At 38.8% G+C, this 23,185-nt stretch overlaps 1 protein-coding gene across 1 annotated transcript in view; it reads left to right on the top strand.

Moving 5' to 3' along the window:
* The window catches only part of LOC122399111 (neurexin-1), a 455,816-nt gene that overhangs the window by 218,009 nt on the left and 214,622 nt on the right, over positions 1-23,185 (top strand). The window contains exon 6 of the mRNA XM_043399529.1: positions 2,000-2,160. Within this exon, the coding sequence (XP_043255464.1) occupies positions 2,000-2,160 (161 nt within the window). The remainder of the gene's footprint in view (positions 1-1,999; positions 2,161-23,185) is intronic.

Genomic DNA, 23,185 nt, shown 5'->3' with positions numbered 1-23,185 from the left:
CACATAGTTCGCGAACGAATCGAACCCCGTACATTGTTGCAAAGTTTGTCATAAACACGCGCGTCGATCCGTATTTCATGAAAAAAGAATTTCATCAGACGTTCCTCGATCACGAGTGAAATCGAGAAAAGGGATTAGGTCTTGGGAACGATGTCCATAAATCCTTTGTATCCGCTTACCATTAGTTTCGGTGCCTTTCGTTTCCGATGTGGTCCGTGAACCCGCTAAAACGACTGAGCTCGTCGTTAATAATTATCGTGGCGACCGAACCGAAAAGCCCCCGCGGATTATGTCGGTATATCGGCAAGCTCGAAACGAGCCAGGGGATTAAGAAGCGGCAAACGACAGTTTATTTTTATTGTTTTTGGCCAAAGGTGACCGCCAGCCGTGTTTAGTATAATTATGTTCAAGTTATGCAAGGATTACGTTCGCGATGGGCTCGCGCATCTTGCAACGGCACGAGATTAAACGCAAATTATCGCTCCTCGATTAAGATTTAACCGGGGAAATTATAATGATCGATCTATAACGCAATTTCTGACTAAATAATTTTAGGATTTATTAATAAATTCTTATTGAATTTTTTTCTGTATTCGAATATTTTAAAATTAGAATTGCTTGTATATTTCTCAGTTCAAGGTCATTTGAAAGTCATGCAGTTATAAACTATTTGACACTTCATGCATACCTATTCCTACCATGACCGATCAAATGACCAATTTCTCTTTTTCAAGGCAACGTACTGCTAATGTTTGCATTATATGTATAAAGTGTTGTGTTTTGAAGTTTATTTGTGTCGCATATTTTTTCTTAAAACGTGCACTTTAAAAATCTGTACAAAAATATTCGATAATTTTACACTAAATATACATAGAATTTTAATTTCATACAGAAAATATGCAAACTATGTTAAAACTTTTTAATTTTCGGTCGGATAGAAGATAAAATTCAATCGAGAACGAATGTTCGAGTCAATAGCGAAGTTAGTTTCACAAAAGTCCAATTATTTACGAAAAAATGCGAGCTAATGATTGGGGAAACATCTTGTATACAAATTTAGTATCATTTTCAATTAAATAAACAATTTATAATCCAGTTTTATCATACATCAGTCGTATAATCGATAGGAATTGTTGAAACGTCTTTGGGTGCGTGGAGTCAAAGAAGATTGTAAAATAAACATACAAGATAGCATAAATAGTAATAGTTGATATATTCATCTGATAGAGGATGAAATGCCCTTTAAAATGAGCGTTTGTACAAGTCTATAGCTCAATTAGTTCCGGAGATATAAGGCCTCAAAGTTTTTGTTTACTTTTCATGGGTTGCGTCGCGAGGTCATTGACCTCACGCTAATAGTAAACATTACGTCACTCGACAAATTAAAAAATTACCTTTTACATAAATTACGATATCTCCGAAACGAAAAGTCCGATCGACAAAAATCAAAAACCATTTTGAAGGGGAAGCCTTGCCCCTTCCAACGATGACTCAATTATTGATAAAACACTAGTAGTTTCGAAACTGTACGAGTCTAAAGTTTTAGAATTTTTAATATACTTTTGAAAACAGAAAGTTGAATTTTAAAAATTACCCCTTCATTTAAATTACGATATCTTCAATCTGGAAAGTCGGATCGACATGAACCAAAAACCAAAAAATAAAATTTGACTATATATGGATTGCTCTGAAATTTCGAAAAATATAACCCCCGGAGAAAATATTTGTTTTATCACAGTCATCGTCCCTTCGAAACTACTTTTCTCTATTTCCTCTTGTCTTCGATTCTAATAAAGACATTTAGATTTTATTTCTCGTAAATAAATGATGAGTAATTCATTTGCAGCATTTAATCATTCAATCTCGACACGGTTAACGTTTCGAGTCGGTTCTAGAACGATCATAAAACTGCGCGCCAAAGCGAGAGACACGATTTCAAAGTTGCAGCTTAATTTTCGCCCGAAGTAACACGGTATTTTTCCCTTTTGTGTCGTTTCAGGGAGCAGAGACGATTATCTGACCGTGTCTCTGAGGGACGGCGGTGCCGCTGTGGGGATGACGCTGGCCAACGGGAGATTAGATCTTCATATAAAGCCGGGGAGAGTCCGGTTCGACGATAACCAGTGGCACAAGATCGTCGTGCACAGGAAGGTCCAGGAGGTAACGGATTTGATCCATTTTCGTTTTACGCTCGGCGATTAATTAAAATCAAATAACCGCCGCGACTTGGATCGATTGTTTTCGATCGTTTCGAATAAGCACCGTTCCTGTTTACAATTTTACACGTTCGAATTGGACGCTCTTAAAGAAAACAGGTCGACTTCGATTTTAAATTTATCCTCGTACAGGGCGGGGGATGGAAATTTTTAATCGTGTGACGTACGAGCTCGCGTTTGCTTGATTTATTCAGAAACGACGCGAGTAATTCTCTTGCTCGTCGCTTATCGATCGACGTCTTTCGATAATAAATTTTGAACGAAACTGACAATTCTCATTCAGAAAATTAGTTTCCCTCACTAGATTTTACTCTTCCATCTTTTGCTCGCGATATATCCAATAGCTTTGCAGATACTCTCGAGAATAGTGTATTTTATTTTTAGTTTAAAATACACATGTTGCCAGATGTAGCTAAGTATTTCTAAAATTATTCTTATTAGAACGGTAAAACGTTAACTTATGAAATAAAAATGAGAATGTTTAAAGCTCGTTAAAACTATCGAGTATCAATTCAAACAAAAATTGGAGGCTTTACGACCAGAAAAGGCGATCGAAACCATTATTAGACCAGAGAATGATATATTCTTTTAAATCGTATTACCGTGTCCATTCATCAAACATCCAGCTAACTGTAACGCCGGTTTAAATTTGATGTGCAGACAATTTTGGTTACAGGTTATATTCGAAATCCTTCCACAATATTAATAGATAAATTCGTTTAACAGAAGTCCGTAATCGGGCGTGACGTGTCTCGCGGTCATGTTCGCGTGCGCAGGATTAAATTAAATTTGAAACGTCCGTATACATTTAACAATTCACTACGTTTTTTTTTACAACAAGTCATATCGGTCCACTCGAATTATCGTTATTAATTCGCGAGTACTGTTTTCTCGTAGTTGCGATTTGCTCGATACGTACGCATTAAATTTTAATCTTTCGCAATAAATATATCGAAGTAATCCTCATGAAATATTAATGGACTGTTCATGAAACATTAATATCGCAACGTCGATGCAGTAAGTTGGACGTGTACCCTCTTTGATCTTACTTGGGGGACGTCGTTCCCTGCTCGTGCATAGAGGCAGAACAATGTCAACGTGTTCTCTCGATGGCTGTTTTTAGCCTTGCACGAATCGAAATATTTTCCAATAGCTGTCGCGTTTCTTACGCGCAGTTTCATTTCCACTGATAATTGAAAATATGTCAATATTTATCGCCGACAAGCTCGTTAAATTTGATTGTAAATACACTTGTACCTGGGTAGAGACCTTATCGATACTTGCCAACCAGACACCATCATCGAATGTAATCGTAACAGCAATTTTATACGCGTATATGTTCCATCTCTTCCATATTTAACGTTGAGTGAAAAATAAAATACAATCCACGATACGGAATTTAACGTCAGTTATCAATATTCGCAACGATGTCAAGTATTGATAAATTAGTCGATTAGATTCACGGTTTTGTAATATTCTAACATAAAATCGCGTATCTAGAATATAGCTTTCTACAGGATTCTTAAATTTCAATATGGTTCACAACGTTAATAGAAGGATTAAAGTATTCTTGTCATAGTTTCTCGAGATATAAATTCTGACAAATAAATAAAATTAAATTTTCAATATTAACAGTAAGATTCAAAATTATAATTGTAATCATAATATTCTGAAGCAATATTTTCGAACCTGCGTTTACGGTAACATTTATCTTTGTGATCGTGGAATATCGTGTCACTGATTTCATTTCAGACCACGATGTGCACAATTTTAGTTTTAGTGGTCCGAAGAATATTTTCTGAGAGCAATTTATGATAGGAGTTACGTAGAAACGCGGTGTAGTATCGGATATAACGGATGTCTGATCATAGACCATTCACTACTACTGATTCCACGTGTAACTGTTGCTTATACTACTTCGACCGGGCTGGATGTAATTGCGTCTGACTGTAGACCGTCCATTGCTACTAATACAGTCTGTATACGTCGATTAGACTACTTCGGTCATATTAGATACAATACGAGTCCGACTACACATGCACTACTATTAATATCGTCCGTTGGGCACACTATGTCTGTTATATTGAATGCAATATGGGATTGACTAGACGTACAACCTGAACGTCGATACTCTTACATAGAACGATCACTTCCACCACTGCCCCTTCTATGTATTTACCTATACACTTTAGGGGCTACATTCGATACAAACGTGTCGATTGACCTGTTCTACTAAAATTGCAACTTCTGACAATAGTTCGATGTCATTGGAAATTACCGAATCTCACGTGAATCTATGAATCTATAACACGTGTGTAAATTGAACTGCACAAAAACCCGGAATGAAATTATGAAACAGAAAATTACGAGATCGAATGTCAATAAAAAATTTACATACATTAAAATAAATAATCCGAGAAACTGTAGTAAAAAAGACATAATTGGAACTGGAATTAAATTATGAAGTATTTGAAATGTTAAGCATAGAATGTTACGGGGTGGAATTTCAATGAAAAATCGAAGTAAATAAATTATCCGTGACACCGTGGAATACTCTTTGCGTTACAAAGTGTATTCCACTCGATGTGCCTTGCGTTCGCTGTCAAGAGGGAAGTTTCACCGGGCCTACGGCTGAAAACGGGTTGCCTTGTTCGTTATTAACCCTGTTAAAATCGCAAACACACAGGAGTCAGGCCAGCTCCGTTGTGTCCAGCGCCTGTGTCCCGAAGCAAATAGATCGACGAACGGACGTGAGGGCAATATCGTTAGTGTGTCCTGGGTATACACTGGCATTCATCGCGTATTACGCGCCATAGGATAGGTAATGCAATTATTTACGCGTTCCCGTCGCGGCAGAGGCGGGGAGGGCACGCCAAACGACCGCCATATACAGTTCATCGATTTAACGCCAGCGTTCATGATCCTTGAACCGATCCTGTCTACGATCCGCGAATTTAAGCAAACGGTTTTGTTTTCGTTTTTTGCGTAACCGCGACAGACTCGTAACTTCCACCGTTTAAATTCCGATCGAGTCGATATACGGGGCTGTTAAAGGATTTCAATCGGGTACTGGATAGAATTCGAAGTAAAAATAGGATAAACTCGTTGGCACGGAGACAGAGAAGATCCTGAGCTTTCGTGCTGTTCGTTCTCGACGTCGGGAAATTGATAGTTTTGAGTGGAACAGTTTTGAGGTACGGTTTTAATTGACTCGAGAGTTATTGACGCACGCCATTAACGTATCGATGCGTGTCGAATGAAATTTGACACCCACTTAACTGAATTTATACTCGACGATCGGTGTGAACGTCAAATATAATTAGCGATTAAAAATTGTTGATCAATTCGATGTACTAGAGAAGTAAAGAATTGTGAAAATTTTGTAAAAGGTATGGTTTATACAGGGGTATTATAATTCATCAAAAATTCACTTAATGATGAAGAGTTCTGGGTTGTGAAATTTAAAAAAGAAAAGGTTACCAAAATTGAATTTCGTTTAATGTTTGCTGGTGCAAAATAATTGTTCGAATGTATTATTAGAGAAATTGAGAAGAGACATATAAAACATAATCAGAGGAACAATACTTGAACAGACTGTAATAGAAATCGTAAAGCTTCATAGTGGAATCAACAAGGCTTCATATTACTATTGGAGCAGTTATCAATCGTACCACATTGACAGTAAGAGTAATCAGACTCAATATGTATGCAATTGTAATTTAATTCGTGATGTAATCGATAGTTGTCCTATGTTATTTATTAACCGCTTCCCGTACTTTAACGAGTCTGACTCGTGATGAAAATTTTGGCCCAAACATGAATGTCACGAGCCAGACTCGCGAACAGAAGGTCGGCCCAAACGTAAACATCGCGAGCCAGGCTCGAGGACAGCAAATGACGATCGTGATTGGGTTTTAGTTCCTATCAGTACGCCACAAGAGTCGGCCACGAGTCTTATAATCTCAGTTACAAAGCAGTTTATCATCAGTCTGGTCTGTTTACTGCGTGTTAACACCTACAATTTGGACCTGGATTTCGTCGAGCTAACAGCCACGAAAAGGAGTTAATAAATTAGGTAATATTATTATAAAATTGCCATTTCTTTAAATCAGAATGAAAAGCTCTCTATATCGTTGGAAAACTAGATTTGTTTCATTCAAATTTTCTCACCATTGGTATCGCCAGTTTTCAAACTGTATTAATAGTTCAAAGAACTCCAATTGCTGTTATTTTTCTTTCATCGAGGAGTGCTTTATTCTTTAGAAAGACCATCGACGATGGAAATAGATAATAATACGTTGAAAAAGCGTCCGGTGAATTCATGGTAGTTGCAAAATTTCATAGCCCGATGCATCCGAACAAAAAAGCAACATCGCCGTTATGACCCACGATGCGCGAAGTCGAGCGTTGTCGCGCAGAAATATGGGCGCGTGTTTGTTAATCAACGCAGGGAGGGGTTTGGTTTTGAATCCATTTTGACTTGTTGACAATATGATACTGTTGCTATTGTTTGACCCCGGGGTTAGAAGAGAACCAGTGAATGATACCTTTCACAAACCATCACAGTCGCAGTAATTGTTTCGCCGTATATTTGGGAGCTTAACCAATATCCATCTGTTGTTCGGATCGTTTTCGATCGGCGACCGTTTCTCGACGCAGGGAAATAATTCTGTTCGAAAGCTGGTCCCCTCTGTTACGAATTTTAATCAGTCGTTAATCGTCCGTTAATCGGTGCAATTAATATCTTCCCCATTGTGGTCAGAAACTGAGCGATTGACCCAATCGCGGTGTAACCATAATTGTAAATCTTTAAAGTAATTAGTTTACATTTTGCCTGCCTTTGGTTGGGAGTTCACTCGATTTCATTCTTGTTAGAACTCGCGATAGTTCGAAGAAACAGAAAGAGTCGAATGGTAGTTTTCATAGTCGCCACCAGAGGGCTACGCTCTTAACTCTCTCGCAAGTATTCGAGCGACCCTCCTGATTATATACAGGGTGAGGCATTTTAAACAGGTCACCTGAATAACTCGCTTGTTTTTGAAGATAGGAGAAAATGCATTAGACCAAACTTATTTGGTATCGGGGGGCTCATAATCTGGTATTACCAATTTTTTTGTAGGTGGAGGCGTCAAGGAGATATGAAGGTCAACTTTGTTTTTTTAAATGGAACAGTATATTTTATTACTTACATTCTGATAGAGTGTTTCAAGGCGAATACAATGACCTATTATTAAGGTCATTCAAGGTCACCCAAAGTCAACTGCAATAGAAAATAAATTGTGTCAGAGTACATTTCGAATACTTGTGTATCACGTGTGTGTATTGCGTGACACGGGTCACAAAAGATAAACAAACATTCAATCACATTGTACGCTTATCCGTATCCTCAAACATTATTGGTAATTTTACTACCGACTAGAGCACAGCTTCGTAACATTTATTCAGTCTAAGTGTTTAGTTTTCTAAAATGCGTTACACGATAGCAGAGAAAGTAGAAATGGTTCTTATTTATGGTGAATGTCATAGAATTATGAGGGAAGCGGTACGTGTGTATAGTGAAAGATTTCCCGATCGTAATAATAGACCTTCACTTTCTGTCTTTACAAACATTATAAAAAAGTTCCAAGAAACTGGAACTGTGGATAACAAAACACGTAATCTTGCCAAACGAGCAACTGATGATGGAAACTCGATAAATATTGTAGCAGCTGTAATACAAGATCCACATGTTAGTACAAGACAACTGGAACGCGAAAGTGGCATCAGTCAACGAAGTATTTTACGAATATTACACATTAACAAATTTCATCCGTTCCACATATCACTTCATCAACAATTAACTGAAAATGATTATACAAAACGTTTACAATTTTGTGAATGGGGCTTACAAAAACTACAAGACGATGAAATGTTCTTGAGTAAATTGTTATTTACCGATGAGGCCACATTTACAAACCATGGAGCAATTAACCGTCACAACATGCACTACTGGTCGGTAGATAATCCACGATGGTTGAGAGAAGTCGACAAACAGAGACCTTGGTCTGTAAACGTCTGGTGCGGTCTTCTTCATAATAAAATAATTGGTCCATATTTTATTGATGGCACGCTAAATAGTAGTAAGTACCTGAGAATCTTAGAAGACGTTTTGCCAGAATTGTTAGAAGACACTTCACTGGACATACGACAATCCATGTGGTTCCAGCAAGACGGATGCCCTGCTCATTCAGCACGCAATGTTACAGAATTTCTAAATAGAAAATTTGGAGATTCTTGGGTAGGTCGATCAGGAAGTAACAAATGGCCGGCACGATCCCCAGACCTGACACCTCTCGATTTTTATTTGTGGGGAAAATTAAAGGCAGAAGTGTACCGCGAAAAACCAACTACCAAACTTGACATGCAAGAACGTATAAGAAGAGCTTGCTCTGTAATAGATACAAATGAAATTTGCCAGGCAGTGTCATCAGTATTGCAACGATTTAGACTATGTATCCATGTTCAAGGTCGCCATTTTGAACACTTGTAATAGCAGTATCAAAGTATCCAAGTGTTCGAAGAGTGCTTTGACACAATTTATTTTCTATTGCAGTTGACTTTGGGTGACCTTGAATGACCTTAATAATAGGTCATTGTATTCGCCTTGAAACACTCTATCAGAATGTAAGTAATAAAATATACTGTTCCATTTAAAAAAACAAAGTTGACCTTCATATCTCCTTGACGCCTCCACCTACAAAAAAATTGGTAATACCAGATTATGAGCCCCCCGATACCAAATAAGTTTGGTCTAATGCATTTTCTCCTATCTTCAAAAACAAGCGAGTTATTCAGGTGACCTGTTTAAAATGCCTCACCCTGTATATAAACCACAGTCGAGGTATACGAGGGGACCTTTTAATGGACTCTATTAGTAAGGCAACCCTTTTAGGACCTGCTTAGTGGACTTTATTAGTAAGGTAACCCTTTTAGAGCCTGCTTAGTGGACTTTATCAGTAAGGTAACCTTCTTAGAGCCTGTTTAGTGGACTCTATCAGTAAGATAACTCTTTGGAGCCTGTTTAGTGGACTCTATCAATAAGGTAACCCTTTTAGAGCCTGCTTAGTGGACTCTGTCAGTAAGGTAACCTTCTTAGAGCCTGTTTAGTGGACTCTATCAGTAAGATAACTCTTTGGAGCCTGCTTAGTGGACTCCATCAGTAAGGTAACCCTTTTATAACCTGCTCAGTGGACTCCTTTCCTCCCATTACCTATTTCACTCGTTTCTTTCGTGCAGCGACTCAGCAGCAAACGCGTTTGCAATAAAGGACGGAGCCAGGAGATTCCCGGGGTCTGTTTGTAGAAACAAGTCGAATCATCCTTAATGCCAAATCGATCGGGACGATTACAGGGAAGCGGGCACACGGCGATCGAGCAGAGCAGAGCGGCGTGCGCGCTCGGGGAAATTAACCGAAGTGCCGTTACTGCGAACATTAGCCAGGTCTGCATGGCATTGGCGACCTAATTCATGCGCAGGATACCTCCTTGCACATCCGCAGCCCTTAAATCGTTAGCATGCACCGTGCCGCGATGCATTCCCCGCGCGGCTATCTCCGATACAAGATAACGTATAGCCGGCCAGAAATAGATAGCCCCTGAGCCTCTTCTAAGATCCCACGCGGCAAATGAAACGCGATTATGTCCCCGTTTCCTTCTGCAAGATGGACGGCGCTGGGATCGGTGTCGGGCCGAATTCGCCAGAGACGACGTGATTTAAAGCAATCATCGGCTCACGGGGTTCGATTTATTAAGCAGCCTCCACGATACTTGCAATTAGGTCTCGAGAAACAAGAGAAGCGTTTAGTTAGATAGATTTTGGCAGCCAGGATCAGGCACGAGATTTTCTTTGTACACAAATAATCCTAAATTTTAGATTCAGAATTACTGGATCGAGAATGTAGAATCAGTTGAGCCTTTCGTTGTGAAAGTCGACTTATATTTGTTTTAAGATATATGAATTGATTCAGAGATGTTGGTAAAACGACAGAGCCATCGTTTCGTAAATAATACTGACTATTTTATTTACCAAAGCTCTCGGTATACAGAAACGTTGAATCGTGGTTTCTTTCGATCGATACCAGGCAGTATTTGTTATAACTTCTCTCAGTCCAGACCAATTAATTACGGTTTAACTCAAAATCCTCGTGCAGGATTACGTTCTACAGAAGGATGCAACGAAGTTCATCGAGTTTTCGAAGCTCCGGTTAAATCCCTCGAAAACCACCAACTAGAAAGTTACACAAGCCTGAAACAAATCGCCTGGTTAAGGAGGATCCTTTGGATGGATCGTGTTATGCAACCTTCCGTTTTGGGGAATCCTTAAATCGTTATCGTACATCACGACGAATATTTTGCTGGCGTTTATCAGAACCGACTTTAAAAATACATGGTTTTCTAGAAAATTTGTCGGTCTTAAATTTTATTTGGAAACGTTGGATCGTCACGTAGCTTCGCCAGGATATGGAAGATAGCAATTTGTTGCAAAAGTTATTCTACCATCGAAAACAAATTAAAATCACAAACTACTATATTGTGCATCGTGTTTCTGAGAATCAATTGTAAAAATACATGGTTTTGTAGAAAATTTGTCGGTTTTTTTTGTTTGGAAACGTTGGATCGTCGTGAAGTCGTGGAGGAGGAAATTTCTCATTGATATTATCGGTTCCATCGGTTAATTGTATCCTCGCCATGATATCTCTCGTTTTCGTTGGGACTCGGCTGATTGCGGAAATAAAAAAGGAAGTTTCTACATCACCGCGAACTGTCTGTTGGACCGACCAGCATGCCCGGAAGCGACGTTAAGAAACTTGGAACTTATCGTCGAAAGTTTGACAGTTTCAATCTAACCGGCCGGCCTCTGAATGTACGCAGGCAAGTTCACCGGTTCCTTCCTTGATAACTAGTTCACCACTTCCTCCTTGTTGAAAGCGTGTCTCGCGAATATCGGCTCTGGCAACAATATTCCGATTGCCGAGTTCTACACGTTGCATCTCGGAATGGTCGAAACGCGTGAAATACGTGGCGCGAGAGAAATATGACCTGACCTCGAAATACCGTCAAATCTACAATTTTAAATTAAAAACAGAACTACTGCGATCGTTCGTTCGCTCTTCCAAAAGATCAGAATCGACGAATCCTAATTAAATTAAATTTTATGTCAACATAAATCTAAATACAATGCCTATTTTCTATAACTTCGTAAGTTCTCTCAATATATTATATTTTGTGCCCATTAAATTTTCTACGCCAGATGAAATTAGTTAAAAATTTTAAGTGTGTGGAATTTAAATGTTAGAAATCAATTTCATGGACGTTTGAGAATATAAAATGAATATAGATCGACGACGACCTGAATGTTTTCGAGGTATTTGCTTTTCTACTAGAATTTATAACGAATGAACAAGCCGGGGAGACGTGAAATTATTAGCTACCGATCGGTGATTCGTTGAAAAATTGATGTCCAGTAATAGGACGTGTCTGCACCCGATTATTAATAATTTCAGGCTCCTACGAACGGTCGAACAACCGGTATTTACGTCGAAGTCAGCATATAATCGTCTAAAAAGAGACGACCACGAACGTGTGCGTGCTTCACGCGATAATCGTGCTCGTTTCTTTCTCATTGCCCCCACGTACCGCTATTAACGTGCATCGCGGCATGTTTGCTTTAGCTTTATCTAATAAGCACCAATTACGGAATAGTTCGAGATATTTTTCAATGGTCCATTACGTCACGAATCGCGCTCGTTAATGACGTGACCGAGCCATCGACACTCGTTGAACCAATTTGGCGTCAAATAATTATTTTTGCTTCCCAACCCACATATCGGGAACGAGCAAACGAAAAAAATTTTAGAAAATTTTCAATACGTGAACACGTCTCAATATATTATATTTTGCTTATTATTCATATATTTTTGTGTCCATTAAATTGTCTATATTGTAATTTCTACGCCAGATAAAATTAATTGGCCCTGTAATTATTTTGACCATTCGAAAAGAGAGAATATGGAATATTCTAAATTTATTGTGCGAAGTAATTAGTGAACCTATCAGGTAAATTTTTTATACATATAATATAAGAATTAACGAAACAGTAAAAGGAATCAGATGCTATATTTTTTATTGCATTTTCGAGCACGTTTGACCGTTTAATCCTGAAAAAAAGGCGATCGATGCGCGGTTAAATTTACGTGTCCTATAAATGGGTCACTGGCATCAGCGCGTATTTAAAATTGTACTAAAATAGAAGGCGTACTATTCCGAGGAGGAAAGTAGACCTTCGCTGCGACTCGTATTGGGTCAGACGTTATAGTCAGCCCTCGTAAAGCAAAATTACTCGACTCTGTCCACGTTCTACTTACTCACGGTACCATATTCCGCTTAATCCGGAACTGTTCTTTTTATCTCCACGCGACACCCGCTTTTTTCGAGAACGTTAACAATTATAGGTATTACAAGGAGACAAGGTGGCTCTAGTAACCGTGCCGAGCTATAACTCTGTTCCGAGCGAAGATAGAAACACTTTGTACGGAGCCATTTTTAACAGCCTCTATTATCTTATACACGTCCCTTTCTCCAAAGTGTGCCTGTCAAAGTGCACTTTGAAATTGCACTTTGTCAGAAGTACTTCACTGTATTCGCAATTTATACAGGCCTAGAGATTTAAATTTTACGCCCAAAGAAGACTGCAAACTCTTGATACCTTGTGTTGGCCCGTAGAATCACTGAATTACTATTAGGAAATATTCTGATGTTTTATATTAAAAGGTCATTTTTCCTGCGATCGAGGAATTTCAAATATAGTTCGAGGAGCTCTGGGCCCAGGCCTGCCTTTAGCAATTCATCCGTGTCGCGTCGAATACCTTATTTCCCGCGTTAGGAATATCCCCGACGAAATTGTGGAATACGTTGCATGCTTGTCGATTGGGAGTCGAGCTTTCGATCAATGAGACGTGCATAGCTCTCGTTCGGGTATGTCAATAATCGATTTGACGTCTTTTACGCCGCCTCACAGTCGGTCCTTCATGATTGATGAAGCAACCGCCGTGACGTCAAGCGATTATATCGCGAATAACGCGACGCATAAACGATTGGATATCACGACGGTTCTTCCTTGGCGTGAACGATGACGTCGCCGGTTTATTTCCGCGAACCTGTGTTCCCCCCCGTTGCCATAATTATAACCGGGATTACGTAACGCAACGCGCGTAACGCCGAGTTATAATAACTTATCTCACCCGTGATGCAACGTCTTCATTGTTAAGTAAATAATGGTTTCCATTCAGGATACGATATTAATACCGCGGGGAACTGGGCTAACGGCGTTGTTCGTTATTTATTCCTCGACGAGGGAGGGTCTGAGGGGGGGTTGTGAAAATGCATAGAAACACGTTATCGGGGTATTTATTTCTTCGATATTTACTGTGCAGGGAATCAACAACGGGATACTTTGCCTAGAATAATTGATAGATTAAACGATTTATTGTTTCGATGAATTTTTAATCGTGCATACTTCGCTTCAAAATTCCTTTAGTGTTCGATAATATGCTTTTTTATCATTTTTTATAATGGCACATTTAGAAATAAATTTCGTACAATTTTAAAACGAAACTTTTTTTTTTAAACTGTTCTTAATGTTCGATAGTATGCTTTTTTACCATTTTTTTATTGGCATATTTAAAAATAAATTTCGTACAATTTCAATACGAAACTGTTCTTAGTGTTCGATAGTATACATTTTTATAATTCGTATGGTCACAATTTTTTTATTGGTATATTTAGAAATAAATTCTGTACAATTTCAAACCAAAATTGTCCCTTCGAAAACTTCTTATTTCTTATTATTTTCATACGCAATTTTGCACTTTCGAAATTAATTTCTCAACCTCAACTTTCCTGGACTAGAAAAGAAACATTCTCTGTTTTCTTTTGAATGAACAATATCGATGGGACAATAACATGGGCCACGTTCGTTAATTGCAGTTCGAGGAACGTGTCGCTTGTTATCCGGTATTTGCCTGCACGAGCGAATCTTTCGGTCGGCTTCGTCCGCGGGAAAGAATTCGAGAAGTCGTCGGCGTCGCAGAGACGTTTGAACGAGACCTCGAGTGGATATTTCCCAGTCGTTTGCCTTTTCGGCTCCTTCCGCGTCCTTTCCAGCCTCCCGAGACGCGTTTCAGCCCGATGAATGGCCCGAAAACGATTAAAAGCCCGCGGAGTATATGCGGCGAACGATTAAAAGGTGAAACGCAGTATCGCCGTGGAGAAAGCGTCGTTTGAGATATTGGAAGGAATCTCGAGAGACGGATTCTTTAAAGACGAGGAATTACGGCTGAATGGACGCCGCCGGGTTTATTGGAAAATTTCAGAACGGAATAGTTGTTCCCTGTACAGAGGATCCTGTCGTATCCCCGTAATTCTTTTTCTGTTATAACGTCGCCGAGTTATCTCCGCCGCCTTCTGAAACCGACCGCGAGAAAGTGACATCGCGCAAACGATATTTTATTTTTAGCTTCGGCGAATTCTATATCGCGTTTGAAAAATTATTTCGTTCGTTCCGCGAATGAGAATCCTTTATCGGGGAAATTCTTAATCGAGTTCGTTGTATCCATTGATCACGTAAGGAGCTGGAAAAGTGGCTTGGAGATCTTGGATGGAGGCGCAAATGGGGACCCTTTATCTTCGACCGTTATCGATTACGTTCGTTTTCAATCGCCGTGCCCGCACTACTTAGTCTCCCGAATCCCGGGATGAATTCCTCGACAGATTAGCTGCCATGGCCCCCATTTGGAGATCACGCTTATTTAAACCCATCACGTGGATTTTTTTGAATCACTGCATTTGCATGAGTTTGAATTTTGTTAAAGTTTCAGAGAAATATTGACTGTTAATGGATTAAAATGTTAGTGAAATATTCGTGGTTCCTCAATAATTAATAACACGTTCGAAAAGCCTGTGCTTTCAAAATATGGAGCTTCTGTTACAGCGATTGAATTAATCTTAAGAGCTATATACGTTTAATTTCGCCAGAATTGCACGATCGTAGTTCTGGCATAATGAGAGAGGGACAATGTGGTAAATTAGAATCATCTGAAATTGAAATTTCGTTCACATTTTACCAAAGAAGATATCAGTTTAGACTGAAACGTTTGAGCACATAATTATTTAAGTCATCTATATGTAATCACTATACTGCGGATCTTTATATATTTTTATTAATAAAATTAATGAAATAGAAGCTCTACAGTTGTCTCAAGCCCTGACTACAATAATTCGTATTTTATTTTAATTATTTCTAATATTTTTGCAGGTTCTGTGCATCCTATAGTTTCTTGAGAATTAAAATTTTCTACAAATGCATAAACATCCACACTCTGGTAGTCACTACTTGCTGATAATTTTACAACCGTTACTCTCATCGTCTAACACCAGTTAAAACGCCAACATACCCAAATCTGCATTAAACCTTCCACCCTTGACGCTATTAATCCCCTCGCAGACACCCTTAAAACCTGCCAAACATCTTCCCCGTGCCTCAATTTTCTACAGCAAGAAATTCATCAAACAATTTCCATCGCGAACGACAAACGGCGAACTTCCCTTCAACTTCTATTTCCTTCGACGGTGTTTACCTCCAGGGCTTTGTTTAACCTTTTGTTGCATGAATTTTCGCGCACTATCACACTCAAACTTCCTATCGACAGATACTTGGAGGTCAAAGTAATTTTTATTCGATTGCAATGCACGACAATTAACACTTCCAAGACTCGAAACTCTCTCCATCCCTACTGCTAATTTGCTCACTTCTTCCTGTAATAGCAATTTTTCTCGAAACGTAGATTTTTGTATATCAATAAGCAAATTAATCGCGATAGCTGAAACACATTTTGATCCATCGTTTTTCTAGATTCGTGGATCCAAATTACGTCATTCTACTTATACGAGACTCCCTTCAGCTTCCTTTCCACCGATATGCGCCCAGTTCCCCTTGCAACGAGAATATTGCTCTCTTTAAAAACGCTTTCATACGCCCGCGGCGACGTCTTAGGAACGCATAGACGTTTTGCGAGCGGCATTCAACCGCCCTCGCCGGGGAAATATGTGCTCATTTTCTCGAATCTTGTCCCTCGATCGTGCGTTGTGCCCCGCGGTTGGCACCAGGTTTCCGCCTCGGGGGCTGAACGCGACGCGTTAATGTAAGTCGTCACGCGTGGAAGAGAGACGCGAAAGAGATTGGGTGTCTAGACACCCCCACCATGAGGTGTGCGGATTCCTGGCGTGCTTTGCTCGTTAAAGGTAAAAACAACGACGGGGGTGGCGGGGGGATCGGGCGACCAGTGACGAATGTTTGTCGAAGCGTTATCGTATGCTGACCCAGCGTGAATCGGGAACAAGCAACAGCGACGTACAAATGGTCGATCGTTTCTGGTGTGCCTCCTCTTTAACCTGAATTTTTAATTTTCCTGCCATTAGAAGAAAGTGTCGCGATCGAGAAATCAGCGATCATTTTTTGCGGTTAGACGTTGCATTTCGACTGTTATGAAACTTTGTTCGACGCTCTGAGACTGAGATTAAACAAATAATTCTACAAAGAAAAATTAATATTCGCTCCTATGACCATATTAAGAGACATTTTTAGTCGACGTTGAAGTTCAGTTTGAAAATTAGTGCACTTCGACTGATCGATATTTGCACCAACCAGGATAAATGATTGATTGTTTTGGGTAGTCTGGGATAAACAAACAAAATATTCGTTCCTGCGTCCAACGAATATGAAGAGACATTTTATAATCGACGAAGTTTAGTTTCAATATTACTGTTCTTCGACTGGTCAATATTTGCATCAACCAGGATAAATTGTAATAATTGACTGTTTTGGGTAGTCTGCGTTCAACAAACAAATAGACCGTTTATTTTGAAAGTGGTGTAAGTCCATTTGTGAAAAAAATGAGATATCACGTAATTCATGCTTAATTTAATGTAAATTTTTTATGTATAACTAGTCGGTGTTTAATTTCTTAACAAATTCCCATGATTCTACAAAGAAAAATTAATTTTCGTTCCTACGACCAATGTCTGAATATCAAACAGTAAATACTACAAATACGATGAAATTTCTATTATTGCACGTTTAAGACCTATCACGAAACACGAACACTCGACAATATTAATTTACCTATCAGAAATGTAAGGAATCGGAAATGATAAAATACCCACTCAGTCCAAATATTAGTATTATTATTTCCCTGGTATCGTGCAACGAACACGCGAAGTTACCCGTGTTTAAAAATGTTCTTCCGTGCCAGTTAGTTTTGGAGAGTTCGAAGGTTCCGCGAGGACAAGGGTTGCTCGAAATAATCGCGTTCGCGGAAGTTGTCAACAACGCGGGCCTCGAAAACGGATTTTCGCAGAAGGCCGGGCGGGAACGGATTGCGCATTTTCGCGGAAGAGGCCTCGACTGCTGACATTTCGTCAGCACGCACGATTCCAGTTAATGCACGGCACTTCGCGGTAACGTTCGTTACTGGCTGGAAGCGCGAATTCTTGATGACGTTTCACATGCAAACGGCACGATCGATACCGCGTTCCCCGCGTAACTGTCACGAACGGGACAAAGAGACGGCTCAATCGCGATTATCTAATCTGGGCTCGCCGCGACCGGCCAATTCGAGGGTCGCGAATTATGCAGATGTCGCGCGATTGTTCAACGTTTTTCCGCCGTTTCGAGGCGTTCGACGCCCGATTACAGAGCTCCACGCTGCGAATAACTGCGATCGTTTGCCCTGGTTGCTGCGAAACATCGACCAGTCCACAGTAATTTTCAACCTGAACTTCACAAAAATATATATTGATATTCGTTGGTAATAAGAATATTAATTTTGCTTGTAGAATTATTTGTTTGCTCATTGCTGACTCCTCAAAACAATCTTAGAGCGTCGAATAAAATTTTGTAACATGTTTTGATACTTTCTTCTAATGATAGCAGTAAAATTAAAGATTCATGTTAAAGAGGAGGCACACCAGAAATTATTGTTCATTGCAGACTACCCAAAACAGTAGCTCGTTTGTCCCGATTGGTGCAAACATCGACCAGTCTGCAGTAATTTTCTGAGCTCCGCAAGTATGTCTCTTAGACATTCAAAGAATTCAAAGAACCGTCGGAGAAGTCTCTATTGGTTATCGTATGTCTCTGAAAACGTTTTGGAGAACGAGATAGGACTTTTACACAACGTACGAAGTAGTTTTCGAAACAGAACTCATTGAAGTTTCCAACCGAGAACTGCGTGAACTGTGAACCGAAGAGCCACCGAACTCTTGCAGTCTCGTACGTTCGTACGCGACGTTGAACTTTCGCTGTTTCGTGAACTTTCATCTTTGAAGCGTTTGGACGTCTCGCGTGTCGACTGTAAATTGTACACTGGTATCAATTCCATACGCCACCGTGGAAGTTTCAGTGATTGTTTACGATTGCTAAACCGTTTCTCGTCAGTGAATATTGTTTGACAGATGGATTCCAAATTTGGATCACGATTATTAAGGAATAATGCTAATATTTTTTTAAATGGAGAATTTTTTAACGTACTCACGTTAACTTTTGCAAACATGTTTATTGACTTTTTTCAGGTAGAAATACTTATTCATAGAAAAGAAATTATATGAAGATGGTTGAATTAAAATAGATTTAATTATGCTCGACGTGGTCGAATAGTCTTCCCTTTAGTCCCGTTTCGATTTTAGAAAATAGGAAAATGTTGTAGGGGGTGTGATCTATAGAATTGGGTGGATGGGATACCATAGCAATTTTCTTCCCACTGAGAAATTCCTGAATTGAAAGAAAGTCGTGCCAAGATCTTCAGTTAGAATGGCTCAGCAGGAACCGAAGGAGACGTTTACTTCGTCAGCAGCCTCTGCAATGATTTAACGAGGATCAGCGAAAAAATTTTTCACGAATTTAAGCAATTGTTACTTTATTCCTATCTTCCATGCCATAAAATTCTTTGGTTCCTTCTCGTAAGCTCCATCTCTTAATTATGCCAGTTTATCCTATGCTATCGATATGCCAAATCCTCCATTTTAAATTATACCAATTTCTGTAAACACGTCCGTTGAACGATCATTAACATCTCCAATTTTCTATTAAAATTGTTCTTCTTTTTATTCCCCCATCTCTCTAAATCGGTATAAAAGATGTTCGATTTTAATTTATAGATGCAAATTACTCGTAAACTGCCAGCTGCGTACAGAGTTCAGAGAGGAATTTAAATTAAACTAAAACACGCTAAATTGCAGCTTTTTTAAACTTGCATTATTATTATAGACCTTTGAAGAATATTTAATCTACTTTAAATCTTTCAACTTATTGTCCAATTTAATGATATAGATTAGGGTCATTATCTGGATCAGATAATCATTAAAAACAGCTTCCAGTATCTCCGAGTTTCTATCTGTTCATTTTTAACGTTGAATTTATAATACCGAGTTGTCATACGATCCATTATAGGCGCAGCTGACACTGCTAACGCGACCAAACTTGAACATTGATCGCTGGCTAGTGATAAACGTGCAAGAATGCCATTAAATAATAATCGTGCTATCCATCATAACACGTTATCCATAAATACTCAACGAAACTAATTTTTAAAAGGGATTGATGTTCTTAAAGTCGCGAGGGATTATTAAATTTACAGGTAAAGTGAAAAGAAAAAAACTAAACTAGATTTCACTCAATTCTACTCTGAAATTAGTAGTACATTAAAAATAGTCAAAGTTTAGACTCGTGCAGTTCCGAAACTACTATTGTTTTTTCCATAACTGAGTCGTCATTGGAAGTGGCAAAGCTTCCTCTTTGAAATGGTTTTTGGTTTTTGTCGATCGGACTTTTCGTTTTCGAGATATCGTAATTTATGTGAAAGGTCATTTTTTGAGTGACGTAATATTTACTATTAGCGCGAGGTCAATGACCTCGCGACGTTCAATAAAAAGTAAACAAAAACTTTGAAGCCTTATATCTCCGGAACTAATTGAGCTATCGACTCGTACAAACGCTCATTTTAAAGGGCATTTCATCCCCCATCAGATGAATATATCAACTATCATTTTTGATGCTGTCTTCTATGTTTATTTTTAAATTTATTGCGACTCCATGACTCCAAAGAAGTTTCAGTAATAAAACTGGATTATAAATTCTGTATTTAATCTAAAATGACTTTAAATTTGTATACAAGATGTTTGCCTAATCACTAGCCAGCATTTTTCCCGTAAATGGCGTTTTGATCCGAGTCGCGTTACCGCGAAATTACGGGAGATCTCGGGTGTTTCGTTTTCCCCAGGCTGGAAAATAGATTTTCCTCCGGAAAACCGGGCAAAGATGGCACAGTTCGATACGGAATCGACGGTATTCCCAAGTTTCCAGCGGTGTCGGCGGGCGTGTGACGAGGAAGGCGATTGGAAGGGAGACTCTGCTATCGATGCATAAGTTGAAGCCGCCTCGTGCTCGCTGATTTATAGTTGGCCGAGCTCGGCCGACGGTTATACGCGTTCCGAAAATATCCTTTTCCGTAGTATGTGTCCCGAAGCGCGGCTCTAAGCAGCTGTTTCCGGTCGTCGCGCTTTCCCTCGCGCGTAAAGATGGCGGAAACGGTGGAAAGAAGAGGACACGGTGGGTGGCGGTGGGAGCGAGAGGAGATAAGGATTGCCACTCGAGCTGGCAGAAACGTGTAACGGACCAATGACGCGCGAGAAATCCTCTGCAATCTGTTTCCTGTGATGCCACCGACTGCGACTTGTAACTCGGGGTCGGGGAGAATTTTGGGGGTGGAATACATTGGCAAGATACGCCGCGTTTGGGGAACAATTTCTGAATAATTCTTGCGAGACGGTGGCTCTGATTGAATTTCGCGTTATTGCTTGCAAATAGCGGCGAATCGTACCTAGATTCTCGTGTGTTTGTTAATACTTTCCGACAAGATAAATTATAATGTTTCAGGCATTATTCACGTGCAAATTATAAGGAATTTTCTTATCGACGTTGCTCAAAGAATTTAACCGATTAATATTCTTCGTGCTTCCTGTCTGTTTTCATTCATTATTTTCCATTGCACGCTCATTAGCTGTGCTCAAAGAAGTGTCTTGGAACAATTAGTCGAAGCATTCTTTTGTTTATTACTTTGACTACGGCGTTCGATCATGAAACTGCAGCTTTCTTGCCAGTCGAAATTAATATTGCTTTCATTAACGGCATATTTAATCGAAGACTAATTGCATTTTGTACGAAAAGGGTAATTTTTAATTACAGCCTCGTCCCGGTCCAATATTATGTGCTATCCTGTTACGTGAAACTTTGCAAAGCGAAATTAAAATATATTATAGAACTTCAATTTTGCAAATTTACTTGAAGCATTTAATTGCAGCTAGTATCGTGTCGTTCAAATATATTTATTTGTACATCCGGTAGTATATACCTCGAATTGCATCATATTTTTGCGGAAATATCGAATTACAGTTTTTAATGAAAGTCGCGTTTAACTCCTGATGATATCGATATACATGCAAATTTAGCTGCAATTTACTAATGAATGTAGCATTTACAATTATTTATTCGCGTGAAGTTACATTAGCCGTGCACTGGATGTTAAATAAAATTTCAGGATAATTTTACACATAAATTTTGTACTCGGAATAATATAGAAGTCCATGTTTACAATTAACCCTGTTTAACCTCGTTCCTGAATTATAATCGTTTTAATGCTGCTGTTAATTATATCGTGCGTTTATAGAAAATTATATTAGTGGAAATGGGGGACGATTATTAAAATATTAGTTGTATACAGGGTACCCTTTTTCAGCCACCCTTGGGAAAAATTTTAATGGGAGATTCTAGAAGCTAAAATGAAACGAAAATCAAGAATATCAATTTCTTGAATGACAATTCGTTAAAAAGTTATTAACAAAATTAAATTAAAAAATTTTAAATCAATCTGAAAAAATTATGTTTACTTGCGGGAGTCAATTACAATCATTTTTGGTGAATAGACAAACCTCCGAAATCCTACTCAGTTTCGAGACAAAAATTTGAATAGGTGCTGACTTTTATGGCGAAATTAAAAAATTTTAAATCAATCTGAAAAAATTATATTTAGTTGCAAGGGTCAATTACAATCATTTTTGGTGAATAGACATACCCCAGAATTCCTACTCAGTTTCGAGAAAAAAATTTGAATAGGTGCTGACTTTTATGGCGAAATTAAAAAATTTCAAATCGTTCTAAAAAAATTATATTTAGTTGCAAGGGTCAATTACAATCATTTTTGGTGAATAGACATACCCCCGAAATCCTACTCAGTTTCGAGAAAAAATTTTGAATAGATGCTTACATTTTTCGGCGAAATTAAAAAATTTCAAATCCTTCTAAAAAAATTATTTTTAGTTGCAAGGGTCAATTACGATCATTTTAGGTGAATAGACATACCCCCGAGATCCTACGCATTTTTGAGAAAGAAATTCTTTAAAAAAAAACTTTTTAACGAAGCCTCAATCAACAAATTGGTATTCTCTATTTTCGTCTTGTTTTGGCCTCTAGTATCACCCATTAAAATTTTCCCCAGGGTTGATCGAACACCCTGTATATTTCAGAAGAATTCTAATTATTTATGTCAGTTGTTATTAAGACTGATTTCAATTTTTCTTTAGAAAACTAACCAGACTTTCGCATGTACGGAACAGCAAGAACAGTCTGCATAATAATGAACATCCGAGGAAAGAATTTCCCGGTTGCTCCTGCTGGTTTTCCACGTTTTAATGAACATCCTCCACGGAGCGTAATGAACTTGACCGAACTTTATCGTCGCGAGTTCATCAGCGAATTTAATCGGAGGATAGTGAAGCGGATAACCGATCAGGGGTGAACAATAGGGTTGCCAAGTTACCTCG

Source organism: Colletes gigas, unplaced genomic scaffold (genome assembly GCF_013123115.1).
Source record: "Colletes gigas isolate AHSC1104 unplaced genomic scaffold, ASM1312311v1 Colletes_gigas_Sc00012, whole genome shotgun sequence".
Lineage (NCBI taxonomy): Eukaryota > Metazoa > Arthropoda > Insecta > Hymenoptera > Colletidae > Colletes > Colletes gigas.
The sequence above is the reverse complement of the archived record's forward strand: the minus strand, read 5'-3'. Positions and strand labels throughout refer to the sequence as shown.